The sequence below is a fragment of the Plasmopara halstedii genome, assembly GCF_900000015.1.
Source record: "Plasmopara halstedii genome assembly, contig: Scaffold_444, whole genome shotgun sequence".
NCBI lineage: Eukaryota > Oomycota > Peronosporomycetes > Peronosporales > Peronosporaceae > Plasmopara > Plasmopara halstedii.
In genome coordinates this window covers 201081-219924 of record NW_020187364.1, presented here as the reverse complement: position 1 = coordinate 219924, position 18844 = coordinate 201081, and the positions used below count along the sequence as shown (strand labels likewise).

Genomic DNA, 18844 nt, shown 5'->3' with positions numbered 1-18844 from the left:
ACACATGCAATTTCTGCTACTTTGAAGACACAGCTACGTCCACGGTTTATCGGACTTTTTAAGGTCGTAGCTTAGCGGGGCCTTCCTAAGCTGCTGCGGTCGTAGACTCACCTGTGTCAGAAACCACAGAGCTTGCGGGAGCGTGATGAATTATTCCGTATGTCGCAGGGCGACAATACTCAGGAAGTTGGCGTTGCGCCTTGAGTTTGGCAAACTGAAATCGAAGATGGTGGTCTACGCGCACGTCCTTTTCCTTGTGGCTCCGCTATAAGTTAGACAGCGAATTAATTTTCCGGTGTCGCTACACCCGTCGCTCAAAGCGCTCTTCGTCATCTGTAGTGGTTTTGCCAGTGGTGAGCACCACAGGATAGGTCCGCATTGCGGGTACAGGAGCGCCTCCGCTTTGAGCTCGGAGAGCTTTTCGTTGGTCAGGCTCGGCTTGTGTAGTGACCAGGTGCCCAGCTACGTAGACGCCTAACCATCGAGTGATCGCGGCTATCGCTTCTGTAGCGGGATCTGTCGAGCGGAAGCTATATTCCACACAAGGGTCAAGGACTGAACGTGGATACGAGCGCATAAAAGCCGCCCTATATGCCGTCCTGTGGGCAGCCTCCAAGTGCTACTTCTGTGCCTCGTTGAAACAATTGGTAATAATAACACTTTCCTCGGAAGTCGAGAGGTTCGGGATACTGCATAACGTTCGCAAGGTTCGAACAGGGCTCACGTCGCGCCGCTGGGCCACCTCGCCCTTTTATTCTTTCCATCTTGGGAAAGGAGTATCCGACTTGTAGTCGACTCCTGCCAAACCCATGACGAGGGAATCCATCGCCCGTGGCGGGCGCAGTGCGCGGTTCTAGTTTACCGAGAGCTCGGGCTGCGTTTTCCGTGAAGTCAGGAGTTGCAGCGCGTGCAGGAGACATAGATGGGCTCTGCCCGCGAACGTTCTCGGAGCCAGCGCGGCTGGGTGTCCTCCGTGTCCTCGACACAAGGCTCATTAAGCAGACAAATGGAAGAAGGTCCTGGTGATGTTGTGGTGTCTAAGTCACGCGAGCCTCGCTCGCGGCGATAGGTGAATGTGAACTGAAGGTGTTTACAGTCTTGATGGGAAGAATCTAATGGGGTCAACAAGACGGTGTGATCACACAAAGGTGTGTGTTACATAATATGGTGTGACCCGGTTATTGGCGTGTCTACACTTAAACGACAATTCAATTTGAGGCTGTAACAGGCAGTACTTATACATTTAATTAGGTTTTTCTGTTAAATAGGAAAACCTATAGATTTAGATATAGGCGGCTTTGCCGCAAATAAAACTCAAATTAAAGTTATCATTTTAAACGGAGCTAATTAGCCTTGAATTAAGGCTGTAGTTACTTTTAGAGTAAGCGGATTGTGATACGCAACACTCAAACTGGTTGTAAGTATAGTACGAAGGTCGCCGATCTTGACTCAGCTTTCTCTTAGCGAAAGAGCTCCGGCAGCCCTGCTGCATGTCTCCTAGCAGTATCTTAAGAAGTAGTTACAGCATCGATGGTTTCTTAGCTACTTGTACAGATCTTCTTTTAACCTTTTACGCTTGCACAACCAGCCACCGCAGAGTCTCCTTTCAGCAGGCCTAGAACCTTCGTGGAGGCTATGGCCGGCCAAAGCGTCTCACAGCTGCCTCAAACGACGTTATCTGCGGGTATTACTATCGACTACTGCTCACGAGACTTTAAAATACTCAAAAAATGTGGTCATTGGACTGCACTTGTGTTGCACGTCACCACCGGAAAAAATACCGACTACCAGACCAGAGCCTTTTCCACCGGACATGATTACCTTTCTTGTTTGTTAAACGCTGATTGACGTAGCGTACTAACAGATCCTCAAGCAAAATGTGGTAGTACCTTCACTGTGGGCGTTGCAGCTCTTGGCCAGGTTTCTTGAAATACCACAAACAAATGAACACAATACCTCGGATAGCTCCGATACTTCATGTTGGAAATAACATCTGCAAGTAATATTGAAGCATGGTCATCTGCAGTATCAGATCCTCAATCGACATACACACGATAAATTCGCCGTTCTTCAGAACTGTCACCAACCGCAGGTTGTTCTTACGCATCGATCTCTAACGAAAACAAATGTCAATTTATACTCTCCTCTCGAACATTTCCTCGCATATACCCGCTTCCGTAGTCAGATTCACATTTAGGATTGCCAAGGTAAGTGTAAGTGTGGTGGGTTTTAAGCTCCGGACCTTGCTTAAACTTGAAAGGTCTTCCGGTAGAGTCAAAACTTGCGAGTCATCGCGTGTCGGATTTGCGACGACCGGATGTGATCGCCGGTCTACTCTCTGCAATACCGCGTTCTAGCTTTATCATTTTTGACGAGTCTGCCTCCGCAAAGTGCGCACCGTAGTCGTGATCATATATGCTCGTATGTCAGTAAAATGCTTTCCTCGCCAGCTACAGCTTGTTTGCCTACTCCACTGCATGATTCAAATCGCCCGTCTAGCAGTCTATATCGCATTTTGTGTTGCTTCGCTCCAAAGCAGAGAGTGCATGGCTGCATGTCATGGTATAGATCTTGTGTCAGCTGAGCAATGTTAGCCTCTCTGAGAAGGCACCTAAGACTAATTCTGGCTCGCGGTGGATTGCTTTATCTATGGTAACGCTTCGGCATGTCCGCAAGTCCGAGACAGCCACCATGCAAGTTTTGATTCCCCCCTTGAGCATTGGCGCCCACATTTTATGCTCTATCATGGGGCTTGTAGTATCTCATACCGAATTACTCCGACATTTCTCTTTACTCAGCCTTCAACTCGACGCACTGCCGCAGAAAGGATACAGATACCATGACGACTCTTTTAGGTGTGTTGCTACGGCATTGTTGTGTATCCCAACGTTAAGGAATCTACCGCAGATGCAATTTTTCTCTTGTAGTGTGAGAATTTGACGCGCTCTCATTTTGAAATCACTCATTTTGAATCAGTCGACCAGATTACACCACCATAAACTCGCGAGTACGAGCTGGCGCAGGTGTCACTCGTAAGTACAGGTTGAACTGTGAGCTAACTTTTATGATAACGGAGAGGACAGGTAAGCTGGCAATGTTTTTGGGTGTCTCGAGCAGGAGAGACTAGGCGACAGGAGAAGATACTTAGGACGCCAGTCATCTAGTCGCTCTTAGACAGACAGACCTTTTTCTGGGGTGATTTTTAGCGGAAGACAGCTCCGAAAACTGCACTATAACACAGGGTGTAACTGGCGTAACTTGCTCTGTCGAGCTCACAAGAGAAAGTGTGGGCGACTAGAAAAAGTTGGCTCAACACGGCCTAAGCAGTTGACATAGCCGCGGTCGGCTCATGTTACATGCGAGTTTTTATTTTGCCTTTTAGAATGCGGCAGGAGTGAAACCGCTATAAAGCCCTGAGCTTGCATTGAGCTTTAGGACGGTCACCGATCCTTCACACCTGCTTGCCCTTCGCTTATTTGCTTGTTCTTTTCGTCGATCCTGAGCCTTTGCAGTTGCGTCTCAAACAAATCTTATCAAGTCTTGTCCCATCACCATGAAGATATCGACTGTACCTCACGACTTGTCATGCAAATTAGAGGTTCTATCGAGTTAAAACTCGTTTTAAACACCTGATAGCATTTAGGCCTGATTGTGTCTCCTTAGCCATAGCTCCCTCGCGTTTAAGGTAAAAGCATCCCAGCAAACTGCGCAGGCACTCTATGATAAATTTCATAGCTTACATAAAATTGGGAGTAACCTTTCAGGACATGCGGTGAATTGTTCAACAAGAAACCCCCTCCCACCCCCCAAAGCACGCCCACTAGCTGTGTATCTCGTCTCCCAAGACACGGTTAGCTCGTTCCATTCGGCTGTCCATCTCTGGGTATGCTGTTGTTGACATAAATGGTTTCGTGTCCAAGATGTCAAACTGAGTATGCAGAAACTGGACGTAAACCGAGTGTCACGGTATGATACGAAGGCACATCTTGTTGACATGACACCACGTCTACAAATACTTTGGCAATCATTTTTGCCTAGAGCGTGTCCAAGACCGAAGTATGATGTGCCATCTTACTTAATCGGTCCGTAAACAACAGGACACCGTTCCTGTCATGTTCAACTCTCGGAAGTTTTATTTAAAATTCCGTGCTCCCCAGGTCAGCTGGGGAGCGGACAATAGACGATGTGGGGTTTGAGAAGACCTCGATGGCTTCACTTTCTAGCATTTTCCACAAAAACGTTTATACTTGCGGATTTCATTGACCTTATGTGGCCAGTAATAAACTTGAATTTAGAGCCGTTCTATCCCGTCTATGATGGACACTTGGAGAACCAACATGATACTCATACAAGTGTCTATGACGCAGACCTTTATCGATAGGATCCTCTTCTTCGAGTGCGTAGAGCAGAAGCCTATTATGCATGCTGTAACGATAGACTCGCGACCTAGCTCGTGGTTGGAAGCTCTGGAGATTTCTATCCGAACGCTCATGAAACACTCGTTCAAAATTTGGCATACCTCATTGTGCTTGTAGCCATATTATTTTTTCTTGAGCAGTGCTTGTCACTCCTGTAGCTATCGCAATAACGGCTTCACGGAGTTTGAACGCTTTATTTGTGTCATTATTCTAGTTCTTTGGATCGAAATCGGAAGTTGTAAAAATGCTTGGGGAAGAATGTCTGATTTAACGGGCTTATAGTGCACAAAAAGTGTACAGCGCAAAAAAGAAAAATCATTTTGACATCTTTTGATATAAGCGAGGCGATTTTACATCTGTCCGCGGCGAAGCGTGAGCAATGTAAATAGTGAATAGAATCTAAACTTTGCCAACGCCAACTTTGCACACCCGATGACATAGCCGCCAGCATACCCGACTACATGATATGGCCGCTCATTTTCTGCGAGATTCAGGCTACGAGTGTCTATTAAGCACATCTCCACTTTGACATCGCTGCCTGGTGCTCCTTAGACCGCTTCTAATCATTGGTCTTTTCAAGAGAGATGTTAGTGGTTACACCAACGCAGCATGCTTTCGTGTATATTTGTGCAAATAGCTTGGTAAAAGGCTACCGTCAAATTCTTTGATCTCCTCAGGACTAGCATAGGCATCATATTGCAAACAAAGAAACTGAGTTAGCAAATCTCAACGGCAAGGAAGATGCATTTCTTCAGATTGGTGTATAATTAATTATATCGCTTAACATAGAAGACTAAACGAAGTTAATCACGGTAAACATTACCATATCTCTTCTTTCCCTAAGCCAAACTCTGAACAGATATATCGTCAAAGTTGCTTGGTGCAAACTCTGTAAGTGACCAAAGTACATTTGTGACTGTTCTGTGAAAAGTCGCTGGTACATTCTTCACACTTTGAAGCATTACCATCCATTCCTACAGCATATCACTAAAATATTGGAGCAAATGAGAGGAATATCGCTCTCGCGAATCTGGATTGATAGAAACCATCTTTAAGATCGATAGTGATAAGGAAGGTGCATCAAACCCTTTCATTATCCTTTCGTGGAACAGTTATCTAAGCAGGCTTGGTCGCGTCGGTCATTTTGCGGAATTTGTGAAAAATTCACTAATCACCTGTACCTTTCAATGCACATAATGTGGGACTATAACGCCGAGAAACGCTCTCACGCACATGACCAGCCTCCTGTCGCTACACGAAAACCTCGTCAATTGCATCGCCTTGTTCCTTCGGTAGGGCCATCACCTTATAATACAGTATCTCGCTATATCTATCTCGTGACGAATGCCTCTGTCATGTGACTATTCGTCCGGCACTTTATCTCAGCGTATTCCAAGTAGCATTCCATTCACGGAGACTAAATTTCGATGACTACTACTAAAACCTTTCCTTCTGTATCGTCATATCTAACATTTCCGCAATACTGATGACACCGTTGATAGCTTCTCGACGATCGCACATATTTGCGGACTTTTGCCTCTTTGCAGGCTGATCGTAAGCGTCTTCTTTCTCATCCACGGCCAGAACTTATATCCTTGAGCATTTTCAACCTGTACGTGATGCACTATCTTGCTTCCTTGTACACTACGATATTTTCAGATTCGCTTGAAGCGGATTCTTTGCTTCATCTTCTGCTTTTCTTGTGCCTTGATCGCCTGTAGATCTTCATTTTTCTTTGACAGTTTACTTAATCTCACTAATTCTGCCAAAGCGGACTTCATATCAATTTAAACTTCAAAATAGTCTTTTTCTGGTGCCTGTTTTTTTCACGCCCAGTGGTCTTCATGAGCTTGTCATTTGAGTGTGAGGGGTCATTGAATGCCATGCTCTCATTTAACTCATCAGCAGCAGATGAATTCTTAAATATTTTCTCTTGCTGCCACGAAAACAAGGTCTTCATCGACTTGCTTGCCGATGGTAATTAACTTTTTAAAAATAAAATTTGCTGAAATTAATCAAAATTTGTCGTCCTAGTCGAGCGCAATAAACTCGTCTTCACGCTTCGTAGATCATCACAATTGTTTTTTTGTACCGCAACACGTACTTAGACATCCTCTGCATTGATCCATTAGCCAAGGGAACGATCATTTTTCATTCGAGTGAGGCAGGCCCATGCCTTGCCTTGCCTTGCCTTGCCTTCTCTCCACTTGTGTGCTGACAAAATTGTTTGACGCACAAGTGTCCACAAGAGCCCATAGAGGCTCTGAAGTTTCGCCTATTTGACCTCATGTACTATAAAGACTTATTCTTGCTAGACATGTTGGGTACAGTCGAATCGTCGGCCACTATTTAATTGATTTGATAGTAAATCATGTGTTGCTTGCTGGCGAAAACACTTCACGATTTCTCGCAATGTAACCGAACTAGCTTTTTAACAAAACTAATTCCCGTCATTGCGTGAGGGTTTGTTGACAATCGCATCGACAGACCATATGTCTAACGATTCCGGACCACCGAATGCCAAAGCTTGCTGGCTTGTCGAACGAGCTATAAAGACTCTAAACTTAGCGTATTTCCTTCTAAATTTTATTTGCATCGCACGCTCGTTAACTTCGTCCAACGCCTTCGAAAATTTGTAAAAAAAATAGTTTCGAGTTGAACCTTCATCACGCCTTCCATGAATACCACAACTTGCTTTGGGATATCAACTGATTTATTTTTATATTCGAATTAGGACATCGCGCTCGTTATGCGAACGAGTATTGGTCGTACCTACCCTGACAGAGCTTTCAAAAGTCAGCGCGAGCTCTAATTTTGTTCTTCCGAGATTTGAAAGCTGTTTTGAGATATTGCTCGAAGTCGTCTAGATTGTAAACGCAGCTTGGTTAAGCCAGATGTCTTCCAAATTCCCAATTTTTTTATCGACCCACAAGGTAAGGCGTTGTGAATAACACTTTCTGCACTGGGTCCGCGGGCTGTCGCAGTTATCCTCTACTAACCATTTCTTCGAATCTCGTTTTCTCCACTCAGATAAGAATACATACAGAGTTTAAGCTGAGAGATTCTCGTTACCGTGACAGGAGCTGTGGGCTCCTGTTGAGAACTCATGACCTCGTGATGCGTCGGTGTGTATGATTATCGTAGCTGCATCGCTCATGCTCAGGCTGCAACGCTTATCCCAGCAAGTTGATCAGAATGGCCTTACCGACGTCTTCACGCATACGCTCATGGGCTGCACTCTCGTGGTGCGCCAAATAAAGGAAATGCTCATTTAACAATCCTGGTCACTCGAGGCATCGGGCTCATCAGCGATTCCATCCCTATCATTGATTTTCACAATTGGAGGATTAAATGTCCGTGCACGCTACTCAAACGGCTTATGAAGACTCTTGACTGAGTCGTTGGAAGTTATACAACAAAGCGCTACCAGGTGTAAGAGGCTTAGGCCCCTTTGCTGAAAATCTTGGACCCAGCACACAAGTTTGCGCTTGAGCAGAAGACTTTATGTGAACTCTACGAATGATCAACTGAACTGAAAAGAGAACATACTTCCCAAAGCTACATGGGTAACATTTCAAGGGCCTCTAGAGGTAAAATGGGTGGAAATCTGTGCATGCAAAAGATAATTCTTGAGCCTGGTATGTAAAACCTTGAGTACATTGAGGCAGAGCTCGGGGAATCCTGCAAAACTTGGAATGTCATATAAAATGTCCGGTACATCGAGGATAAATTCGGCGGAACCTTGAGAAACTTGAACGTGAAAATCTCCCACAAAGTGTTTGGTTTGCGTCACTCACTTCAGATAACAACGACACGTCAGTCCCATCACCAGTGTAAATTTTGGAGTATTAACCATTAAACTGGACATTTGTGGCATCATACAATGTCACAAGTGCATGTGGGATCTGTAGTTCTGTGATCCTATTATAACTTGTCCCCACAATGCACGTCGAATGTATTATGTACCACATTAAACCGCCTTCTTGTGATGGCTTGGTTTGAGCCGTTACAATGTGACTTTAAAAAACGTTGGGATGGATAGAAACCTTCACTTCTGGTTGCCTTGATTTTTTATAAATCTGAATTAGTTTATTAACGAATGGTTCACCAGTCGAAGATGCCATCGTTGAGTTGTTAGACCGCATTTTTCCAAGGTGCATCGAGGAATACGAAATTGTATTTCGCCTTTACGAATTCTCAGTCATTGTAAGACATTTAAGCGGTCTAGTTCTTTGACCAAACAAAAACAGAGGTCGCTTTCTACACTTGCAGGCGAATGTCTCGTCTGGCTACTAACATATGTATGTATTGTTCGAAGAGAAGAGAAGAGAAGAGAAGAGAAGAGAAGAGAAGAGAAGAGAAGAGAAGAGAAGAGAAGAGATCTTCAAACTAATCGGCAACTTAACAGAGACTTAAATCATCGTGAAAAAATAAGGCAAAGTTAAAAGTCTCGATTTAATTTCCCGATGGAGCAACACACTTTTAAAAACAAATCTAACATTTATTATTTTATCGGTTGTCTTACGGTCACCTGACATTGTAGCCGCGGAAACACCGAAAATTATGGCCCATCTTGCTGCCGTCCGCGTTGTCAAAGCTATACAGCAAAACTAGTTCTATTCAAAGCCGCTGCTTGTCCGTCGCGAATTCTCTGAATCAAGATGTGTGCCGTACGGTAAAGTTTGGCGATCATTGCTTAATGCATTTGAAATCAGGTTAGATAGGTCTGCGGCGGATGATCTATAGAGTTGCACCCAGGGTGGTAGCGAATAATATCCAAAGAATCTGGTCGGAGCGTCCGCAGCGTAAGAGCGATATGCTCCCACACATTGCGTTAACGCTAAATAAAGCAGCAAAAGCCTCTGTATTACCAATACATATCCCCATACCATCGTACTTTGCAAAAAAGTAGCTTCTTTTGGTAAAACATGGCATGAACACAGACAGACACTCAGTTGCCTTGAAATTAAGGTTCATGTAAATGAGTCGACGTTGCTAAAACACGAAATATGTGGTCATCCTCCGGATTACTTGGTGCATCGACTTGGACAAGAAAGGATTTGGCTTTTTATTTCTTGATGAATTATTAATTGCTCAAATACCTGGTTGGATGCGTTGCACCTTGCGTCACTGAGGATGGTGCAGTTTCAGGCAAAGATGCCTAGTGGCCTGCAGCTCCATCAAGGTCGCTAGTCATTACTTTTAGCTCTTATATCATTATCAAAATCTATGCATACATCAATGTCGTCACGATAACCTCTGAGATCGTGGGGCACTCTCGATGGCAAGAGTCCTGCTTGTAAGGCTACACTTTTTTAGCCACTCTCCTTAACATGAGACTCTGTTAAACTCAAAACCGGTCCTCTTGCGCTACCCGCAATTAACGGAAGCGCTTTGCAATCGAGTGTGCCGGAAAGCTAGGATTCCGTTTGATGCTGAGGATTCGATTACTACGGGCACCGGGATCTTGCTCTTAGAATCAGCCCGCTTGTTTTAGTCCATTGAAGTAGAATTTATTCGACTGTGCTTGCATATGGTATCACCTCCACTGGCGAAGGTTAAAGATTAATTTATCTCATGTAATTAAATAGTTGTGCTACATTCCTGGATCATATATTCATTCGATAGAAGCATGAATACATTTTTATCGTTATGGAGAATTTTTATTGAGAACGATAAATTATCTTCTACCAGAATGCCTGACTTCAAACTTCAATCTCTACTTTTCTTGTCGAGTCAACAGTATCGCGGGCTCCTCTCAACGAAGATGAAATTGAGATCGGAGGGGATAAATGCCTCTACGTTTCTCAAAACTGGATACAATTGTAAAATGTATTAACGTTATTGCAACGATTAAGCAAGTCAGCTCAGCGTCAGAATTAACAATCGAGAAGTTTCAAGTATAAAAGATAATTTTAGAAATTTTGCTCACATAGCGTGGTATCGAACAATTCACGTGTTTTCCTCCCAGAATCATCGTTAGATTTTCAGAATTGAACAGTTTCTTTTTATGGTCGGCAACGTAATTGACGTTGCCTTGCCTCAATCGCAAATTACTTGATATCTGGCTGCTTGTAGGCGTCGAATTACCTCGGAGATTGACTCAACGGTTGCCGAAATCTCTTCTCTTTTCTTGCAGCGTTGGGAACATTTCTCGTTAGACAAAGCGGGAAATGCTGTCAGCATCGTCTCGTCTACGTTTCCTACGCTCCTAGGCATCAATTTAACCTTGATTGGGAGGGTGGTAGGGCATTAACCTCTTTGTATTGGGAAGATAGAGTCGAAATGCCGTGGCGATCTTTTTTTTCTTCGACAGCAATCTATTGGTAATTCTTTTTCTTGTTCTTTAGAAAAATCACCTGAATATAAAATGTGCTGTACGAAAGGATTATTGTGACGTAAACGTGTTATTGCAATGCAACCCTATACAATAGTACTCACGCAATCATGTGGTCATGTACAAGAGTGAAGCGAAAGCTATCACATGATGTCTATCCAATGAAGAAATGCATAGATGCTTTCGCAACGGCGATGTCGTAGCCTATTATTGAAAATAATGTGCTGAAGTTTGACATGACCCAACTTCAGGTTGCGATCATCAATTACAAAGATGAAGCTTAATGTGTATCCTTTCCTTACGTAGATAACTTTTCCTTGCGGAAGGAACAAACTTTGTAACCATTGATAATCTGCGGGGGGTGTAAATGTTGTAACAAATCGTAAAGTTACGATATAGGGGGTGGGCGCGAAGCTGAACAAATCAAAAACCCTACAGGCGTGGCGCTTGAAGCGTCGTCCGACGGCAGAGCGCAAACATAAGATCCCACAGCGCCCCGTTTTTTATGGTGGCTGATGGTTACCAATGCCTATCCTTAACACTAAAACGCTTGAATAACAAAGCTTTCAATGATGCTAGCCGCAGGAAATCCCATTCAAATACTGCAGAGCAGTATCTATCTATATCTATCCTACATGTCATGGAACTTGGCTGTAAATGGGATAACTTCATGTTGAAAAAGGTTGCGGAGCACAGTTCGTTCATAATCAGGGCTCGGTAGATCGTGTATCGCGACCCTCACGCTGGCTTGCACTTGCAAGACGCGCCTGTGCGCGTTGGCGCTGGAACTGAATCCATTCCTGCGTCTCCAGCTCATCCTCCGTATCTTCACCGTTAGAGCAGTCGTCGCTCTCATCCACAAGCCCGCAAGAGTAGAAATCCCAGAGCGGATTAGCTGGTGCCGGGCACTGGGTGGCGGATTTTGCCTCTGCCACGCGGCGCTGTAACGCACTTACTGCTTTGACGGCGCTGACTGCTGTCGACATGGCAGGGTAGACGTTACGAACCGTCGACTACGGCCGCTCGGGCCTGAAGCACGCGAGGATGACGGTAAGTTTGCAAGTGGCTGTCCAGAGTATCGAGTCGGCGCTGGCAACGCACGTCCGGTCGCTACACCTGTGCATCGCTCGAACTGGTCGTATTGGTAACCAATGAATTTCAATGCGACACTTTGTTCAGCACTGACGTCAACGCGCTGCACGTTTCGTTCGGCACCGTCGACTGGCATTACTTAAGTCTCACCAAGATAATTAGGTACTGTAAATACTCAGATGCCTTTGGTGCAACTTTTGGTTACACAATGGCAAGACAATAAGCTTATTGGCACTACACATAGATTAAGTTGTATGAATCGTCCACGACTACAAGTGCCTCGCTAAGAGCCACAGCCTGCTTGGCAGAATTACTATTGACACTTCTAGTCTTGCTCATTTTGCGCTGAATACTTTCCACCAACTCGCGCGCATCAGTGGCGAGCTGCTCATTACGCGATATCTTGACCTCCACTTGCCGGTTGTTCGGGTCCAGTGGTATTGTTATAAAATGTCCTGCATTGCCGATTTGAGCATCCTTTCCCACGACCTCCTCATCATAAAAATGCTGTTCTCCTTTAAGTACTGGTGGGTACTGGGCATCTGGCTCGTCAAGCCGTATATGCTCCCCCATCTGTTGCCGTGTGGCCTCGTCGTCCAGAAATACACCGGCCTGATAATATAGCTCTGTGTCACAATGTGCGCATCGGCGAGCGCCGTTGTACTCAATGAGACCGCATAGTATACAATTAATAATACACGAGTTATTAAGTAGATCCGACGCAGCACCCTTGCTGTTCTTGCTAGGTTTTGAGCGCGAATTTACTAATTTAGGCCTTAGAATCATTTTTTCCTGTTTCCCAGCCACAGCTGCAGCCGCTGCGTTCATACTGGCAAGTTTCGGGACCGACGGTAGGGTTGAAAGTAATCGCGTGCATATTTGCTCTGCACGCTTGGCCGGAATGCCTAACAGCTCGATGAGATAACTCGATATTTCTTCATGAGTGTGAAATGAAGTTGTGATATATTGTACGATCTCATCAACCTCCGCAAAGCCTAACTCGCTCACTAGCTCAGCTTTGAGCCACGATGTGGTCTTGGCGTCCGTCATGTTTCCACGAAGTATTAATTATCTTTAAAACTTACAATTTAAGAACGGTCCCTCAATCTTAGTAATTACATTTATGTGATCTGGCTACACCTCAAACATGAGAAATGTCGTTTCTGCTCGGCGCTGACTTCGCGAGCAGCAGCGAAAATGAGAGTGATGAAGATGATGCGGTAGTTATCCAGACAAGCCAAGAGTCAAAAACGAAGAGAAGGCGTCTTGAGCACGTATTACCCTCATTTGACAGCGTCCTGTCAAGCGTGTCCGCGTCGACGGCCTCGTTCTTGCCGCCTAAATTCAGTGCCACGGCCCAGAATACCATCGAATCGTTTGACTTGGTTAAAGATCAAGAGAGGCAAGAACGAAAGCAAAGAGTTTTGGGTGATGTACAAGAGACACGAGAGGAGAAACAAAAGGTGGCAGCAGAGAAAGTTGGAGATGACCGTAAGCGACGTTTGCGATTAGAGGGGGCGGGGATCCGAGAATCGTTACCCAAGCGTGAGAAGAAAGCTGCTAAGGAGCGAGTTAAAAATCAGCGGCTCAAGGGTCAATCTGGCATTGGTTCGGACTTTCGCGGCTGGAAGTCTGAAACAGAGATGGCGCTGCGGCAGCAATTTGACTAGAGAATGATAACGCTACATATACTTTGGGTAGGAAACTTTAATTATTGTTTATGTGAGCACAATCGTTCCCCCCCTTTCCTCAAATTGTTTCAAACGTCGCGCGATCCAAAACGCGATCTTTTGAGTATTTTGACGACCGGATAGCGTCATTCGCGAACTCGCATTGAAAAGCATTGAATACAATGGGGCTTTTAGCACGATTAGGGAGCTTAGTGCTAGGAGATCCTGAGGAAGAAACAGAGCAAGAGCATCAGCTGCGGCGCCGGAATCGTGCCAAGCGCCAGCTACAGGCCAAGAGTCAACGCAGCATCATTCTTGAAGATCTCGAGAATGCTGTGCATGGATTGCAGCTTTATATAAACACAAAGACGAGTAATAGCAACAATATAGCTGGCACTTGTCGCAGTAGCTCTATGAACGACAAACAAGACACATCGGCATTACTTAGTGGCACCAACGATAGCCCAAAAGCTGCAATGATGAAGAGCATGGACGATGTGCGAGAGTTGCTGCTGAATGACGAGCTGGCGGTGGTCAACTTGCTATGTACTCAAATAGATCGCTGCATTTCCCACGGACTGCGTTTGCTGGAAGCAGACGATGGAAATCCTGATGCCACAGTGAAATCGTTTGGTGTTGTTAAGTGGACTTGTACTCGAATGGAAGTGATTCGTCAAAAGCAAATGATTGAAGCGATGCATCGCGCGTCCGCTAGTGCTTCAAGTGGGAAAATAGTGTCCGCAAAGAATCAAGTATGCGAGGTTGTAACTTCCAGTGTCGATGTGGAGCTCCCACGTCACGTACGCGGTCTTTTTGGTGCCACTCGTTCAGCTATTGGCCTTACTAATGTCAACACAGATGAAGGTAAAACACGAGCGTTCATTCGTCAAGCACTTAACACGCACGTGTTACGCTCAAGTCTTAGTATGGTGCTTTCGGAAACGAATCTTGACCTCTTATCATCGTACTATACTGAGGATGCTCTCTTTCGTCAACGTGACGAAATCAAGGTGTTTCTGAATCTCCTTGCAGGATTGGACGACCTCCCTTTCGCCTTTTTAATTGACGACCCGCGGCTAGATCTTGCGCCCGAAACGCTGCCATTCTCACGTCCTTTACCTCGTTTAAGGACTCACAAGATAAAAAAGGAAGCACCGAAACTTATTGACCCGGAGGATATGGTAAATGGTCGTGTCCGTCTATGTCAGGCTGACGACGAGACAGAATTGTTGGCTCAAAAGCTCGTTTCGCACCACGAATTACGTCTAGCGTTTAATACGCGCAAAGGTGGCAATCCATTGTCGGATACACTGAGAAAAGCAGCTCAGTCTCAGAAGATGGAGGATGCCGCAATCGCTGTACTTCGGTTCCTGGAGCTAGGATATCCTGAGTACAATGTGTTTGGAACCGACTTGCTTGATGTATTGTGCAATCCGTTTTTAAGCAGTATGGCTCGCTTTGAGACTGCACTTGGCCTTCCGGATGTCGTCGAAGCGTGTTTTTGTTATCTCTATGAGCATGTGGATTCTCCTGGCCTCTTTCAAGCACACTTGCAAGCCGACCATGTTATGGAACTACGCGACACGATTGAGGAACTTGGCGGTTTTCATCGTAAAATGGCTGTCGACCCTCATGAAGTGGTGGCAATTCTGCTCCAGTATTTATGGGAATTGCCCGATTCTCTTTTCACAGAAGAGAGATCGGACCGATTTTTAGACTTGGCTGGTCGTCCCGGTAATGTAATATCAGAAGACGAATGCAAGGCTCTTTTGGCGGTGTTAGTAAACGATTTGCCATGGTTTTGCAAGCCATTGCTTGAGCGGCTGTGTCACTGGGTATCAGTAGCTCTACAACCTCGTCATACTGAGAAGAATGGGCTTACATTGTATGCGGTTGCTAACTGTTTCGCTCCAATTCTACTAAGAGAAAGACACAGTGAACGTTATCATGACTTCGAAGATGCAAGCATTCGCAAATATCCTGTCGGATATCAGCATTGGTCGTCTGTTCGCTCGCGTTTGATGCCGGCTGAAGAAAATTCATTATCAATATTTCCAGATGATGACTTGGGTCTCACATCGTTTGCTCATGACGTCCGTCACAAAATGCGCGATGCAGGCGAAGCTGTTCAAGTGGTTGCGATGCTGTTCAAGCAACAAGAATTTGTGCTTCGTGACTTCCGGTCTGACATGTGCTCGCGTCGTCTAAAGTTGCACGACAAGGTGCGTCGTCTGGAAACGCTTCGGTTTGGTTTGGAGGAGTCACTGGATATGACAAATGAATGTCACGTCACTTTGCTGAAACGACTTTGGGACGCATTGTTAGTGCCAGAAGATGATGTGGCAGAAGAATGCGCCTCGATGCTAGCGACTTCGACATATACCGAAAGTCATGTCGCTGGTGTGAACGTCTCTGCGATGCTAGCTTCACGACGATGGAAGTGTAGTGGGTTTCACACGGAAAATCCGCTTGGAGGATTTCGTGGTGGAGGCGTGTTAGCCCTCGAATGTCTTGTATTTTTCGTGGAAGAATATCCAGAGAAGGCGCGGGCAATGATGAAGCGCAATGCAGTGGCAGGCGGCAACCGCTACCCGTTTCCAGTTGCAAGTATAAATGTAGTGCGAATGATGATGCGCTTGCTGATGATTGACGAGGCTCCTGATGTGTGCACAAAACTTGTTTTACACTCAGTCGAGACGAACGAAAACACTTCGCCGGCGATATCCATAAAGTTGCGTGTAGCAGAACGTGTCAGTCGTACGCCATTCTGGCGAGTGTTCGATGACCCTGATGCTTTATTCAAGCTGCATGCCATGGCATTCATGCTGCTGGACTTCCATTGGGTGAGCTCTGGGGCAACTCAAATGGGATTCCAGCCCGTGCTTGATGCTACACGACGTCAGATGGGTTGGTTGCTGGAACAGGCTCCGATCTCCGTGGAAGAAATGTGGACAACCTGGATGAAAGTGCGAGAACTTGACGCAGCCAAATTTACTGGACCAACAAGCTATCACATAAATCAAGTTGATTCTCCGGAGCTAAAATTCGAGCTTGAGTCTCAGCAAATGTCTTGCAAATCATCTGTAAATTTGAAGGCCATAGCAACGCAGCCACAAGACCCAACCTTTACTACGCCTGCCGCTGGATAACGTTTTAATATACATAAATATATATAAGCGTTCAGACAAGAAAATGGATAAAACGTTTTACAGAATGTTTAGGTACAGGTGTCTTGGCTACAGACCTGTAGATGAATGTTTAACGTAGATAGACTTGCCATCTCGTGGAATCATCTTGACTCCAGGGTGACGATCACACCATCCACCACCATTTCGTGCGCGCCAGAATAAACAATACGAATAGAGATTGCATTTAGTTGGCACGTGATCCACGACGTAGTGAAAGGCATCACCGTCATCTCCCTGTTGAAAAGGGTAGTCGATCCAATCAAACTTGCTAAGCGTCGGGTTATTGTCCTTCTCGCCAATCATGTGATTGCATGTATTAAGATATACGTACGGGCGGTGCGTTTGTGGGTGCAGTTTCCAAGCTGAGCGTTCAAGCTCCACTTGGTAGTGATGCATGAGCGAGAACCAGTTGCCGATGTTCTTTTTCTCGCCCTGCGCCCACTGCTGATTACCTCCGTGGTCCTGCGAGTATATAGACACCCATGGCACATCGGCTGCAGGATTTAAGTCGACATTTCTGATCATCGTCGAAAAAAAGAACGTTTAAGCATCTGAAAAGAAAGCAATTTGAAAGTCGTCAACGTACCGGAACTCCATATAATTAATGTCGGCTGTCCGATTATACGTCCGTCGATTATAAGTACGATAACAAAACGTGGCCAGAGAGTTCTCACGTTTCTCATGTTTGCGGTTGTAGCTCGACTCGCCGGCAAATACAATACAGAGCTTGCAATTCAAGTGCCCAGACCGGTCGTCGCGCTCGAAGCGGAAAAAAATCTTGACCAGATCATTGCGATTTTTAATGTCCACGTCCGGCTGCACAAAAATAGGCAAGCAGCGCCGCAGCCACGCAATCTCAGCATTCGAGTCGTTGGCACCCAAGTGTACCTCAATGGAGTCACTGCTGCCGGCGCCTTCGCTAGTGGTTGACATGACACGTTCAAAGCGCCGAATAGAATTACTGACAGCTGATTGGAGAATATGAATTTGGTAATGCAACGAATTCTGTAGGTACAGTTTAGCTACCTAATAGCTTCGTACATAAAATTGCGGTCAAGATAAATATAAAATGATACAGCCTCTATTGAGACAGAAAAAGTCAGTGCGGGTATCTTTGTCTTTGTTCCGCATGATCAGCCAGCTTTGCGACATCAACCAAAGAATCAAATTTTGAGGATAGTTTTCACAATGTAACGGCAATACAGATTATGACCGTTTACAACTTGGCGTTCGTTTGATTACCACATTCCCGTCACATAAAGCTGCAGTAGGACTAGGTCACAGATGGTAATAGTATACATAGTACGAAGTTTATCTACAGCCTTGTATGATCAAAGCAAATACGCTGTGTATTCTTCTTATGGCATGAAAGTGTAGGATACACCATTTAGTCCGTACATTTCAGTTTGGTGTGTGTAACCTGAATTTGGGCAACAATTTTTAATCAATGAACGTTTGTGCTTTTTACGCTATTTCGAACAGATATAAGATATACTCAGTACGTTTGTAAATTTTGCAACAGGGATGTCGCGCACCTTGCGTAGAGGAAACCTCGATTTAAATATTCCGTGCTAACAATCGCCAAGGTAGGGATTGGACTCATAAAATTGAAGAGCCTCTAAATAACCAATCATCACGCTTACAGAATGAATATATGTAAAATTCATTCGATTCGAGAAAATGCTAAGTTTGCACACTATACTATATCTAACCAAAAGACTTTTTTAATAATTTAACGTGAGACGAGCAGCCAGGAACCTGAGTCTCACGATCTATAGTATAATCACCCTAAAATTTTGCTCTATTGTACAATATCTCAACGAGGTAACACGTACCCTGGTAGATAGGGGTGAGTCACACAAGATGGTGTAACCCACACAAAGGTGTGCCTACACTGTAACAAGAATTCAATACGTGGCTGGTCTGCCAGCATATATGCATTTAAATTAGATTTTTCTATTTGATTAGGAAAACCTACAGATTTAGATATAGGCGGCTTTGCCGCTAATAAACCCCAGAAATACATTTGACATTTTAAACGGAAAAGTTTATTCGCCTTGAGTTAAGGTTGTGCTTACTCATGGACTAAGCGGATTACGATTCAGAACGAAGGTCACCGACCATAACTAAGCTTCCTCA

General features: G+C 45.0%; 7 protein-coding genes across 7 annotated transcripts; 2 read left to right on the top strand and 5 right to left on the bottom strand.

Annotated features, from left to right (window-relative positions):
- Positions 1-2036: 2036 nt before the first annotated feature.
- Positions 2037-2413, bottom strand: PHALS_10002 (uncharacterized protein; the record flags this gene model as incomplete). Its single annotated transcript, XM_024725349.1, has 3 exons — positions 2037-2098; positions 2170-2338; positions 2399-2413. The coding sequence occupies 3 exons, from the start codon at positions 2411-2413 to the stop codon at positions 2037-2039; spliced, it is 246 nt and encodes an 81-aa protein (XP_024576135.1).
- A 6621-nt stretch (positions 2414-9034) lies between these two features.
- On the bottom strand, positions 9035-9395 carry PHALS_10001 (uncharacterized protein; the record flags this gene model as incomplete). The annotated part of the gene is made up of 2 exons (XM_024725348.1): positions 9035-9258; positions 9308-9395. 2 exons carry the CDS (start codon positions 9393-9395, stop codon positions 9035-9037), a joined length of 312 nt encoding a protein of 103 aa, XP_024576134.1.
- A 2067-nt stretch (positions 9396-11462) lies between these two features.
- Positions 11463-11983, bottom strand: PHALS_10000 (uncharacterized protein; the record flags this gene model as incomplete). The annotated part of the gene is made up of 2 exons (XM_024725346.1): positions 11463-11724; positions 11763-11983. 2 exons carry the CDS (start codon positions 11981-11983, stop codon positions 11463-11465), a joined length of 483 nt encoding a protein of 160 aa, XP_024576133.1.
- Positions 11984-12081: 98 nt separating this feature from the next.
- PHALS_09999 (uncharacterized protein) lies at positions 12082-12897 on the bottom strand (the record flags this gene model as incomplete). The annotated part of the gene is made up of 1 exon (XM_024725345.1): positions 12082-12897. The coding sequence occupies one exon, from the start codon at positions 12895-12897 to the stop codon at positions 12082-12084; it is 816 nt and encodes a 271-aa protein (XP_024576132.1).
- Positions 12898-13001: 104 nt separating this feature from the next.
- On the top strand, positions 13002-13517 carry PHALS_09998 (uncharacterized protein; the record flags this gene model as incomplete). Its single annotated transcript, XM_024725344.1, has 1 exon — positions 13002-13517. The coding sequence occupies one exon, from the start codon at positions 13002-13004 to the stop codon at positions 13515-13517; it is 516 nt and encodes a 171-aa protein (XP_024576131.1).
- A 182-nt stretch (positions 13518-13699) lies between these two features.
- PHALS_09997 (hypothetical protein L917_16775) lies at positions 13700-16666 on the top strand (the record flags this gene model as incomplete). Its single annotated transcript, XM_024725343.1, has 1 exon — positions 13700-16666. One exon carries the CDS (start codon positions 13700-13702, stop codon positions 16664-16666), a length of 2967 nt encoding a protein of 988 aa, XP_024576130.1.
- Positions 16667-16753: 87 nt separating this feature from the next.
- Positions 16754-17638, bottom strand: PHALS_09996 (uncharacterized protein; the record flags this gene model as incomplete). Its single annotated transcript, XM_024725342.1, has 2 exons — positions 16754-17222; positions 17292-17638. The coding sequence occupies 2 exons, from the start codon at positions 17636-17638 to the stop codon at positions 16754-16756; spliced, it is 816 nt and encodes a 271-aa protein (XP_024576129.1).
- Positions 17639-18844: the final 1206 nt, after the last annotated feature.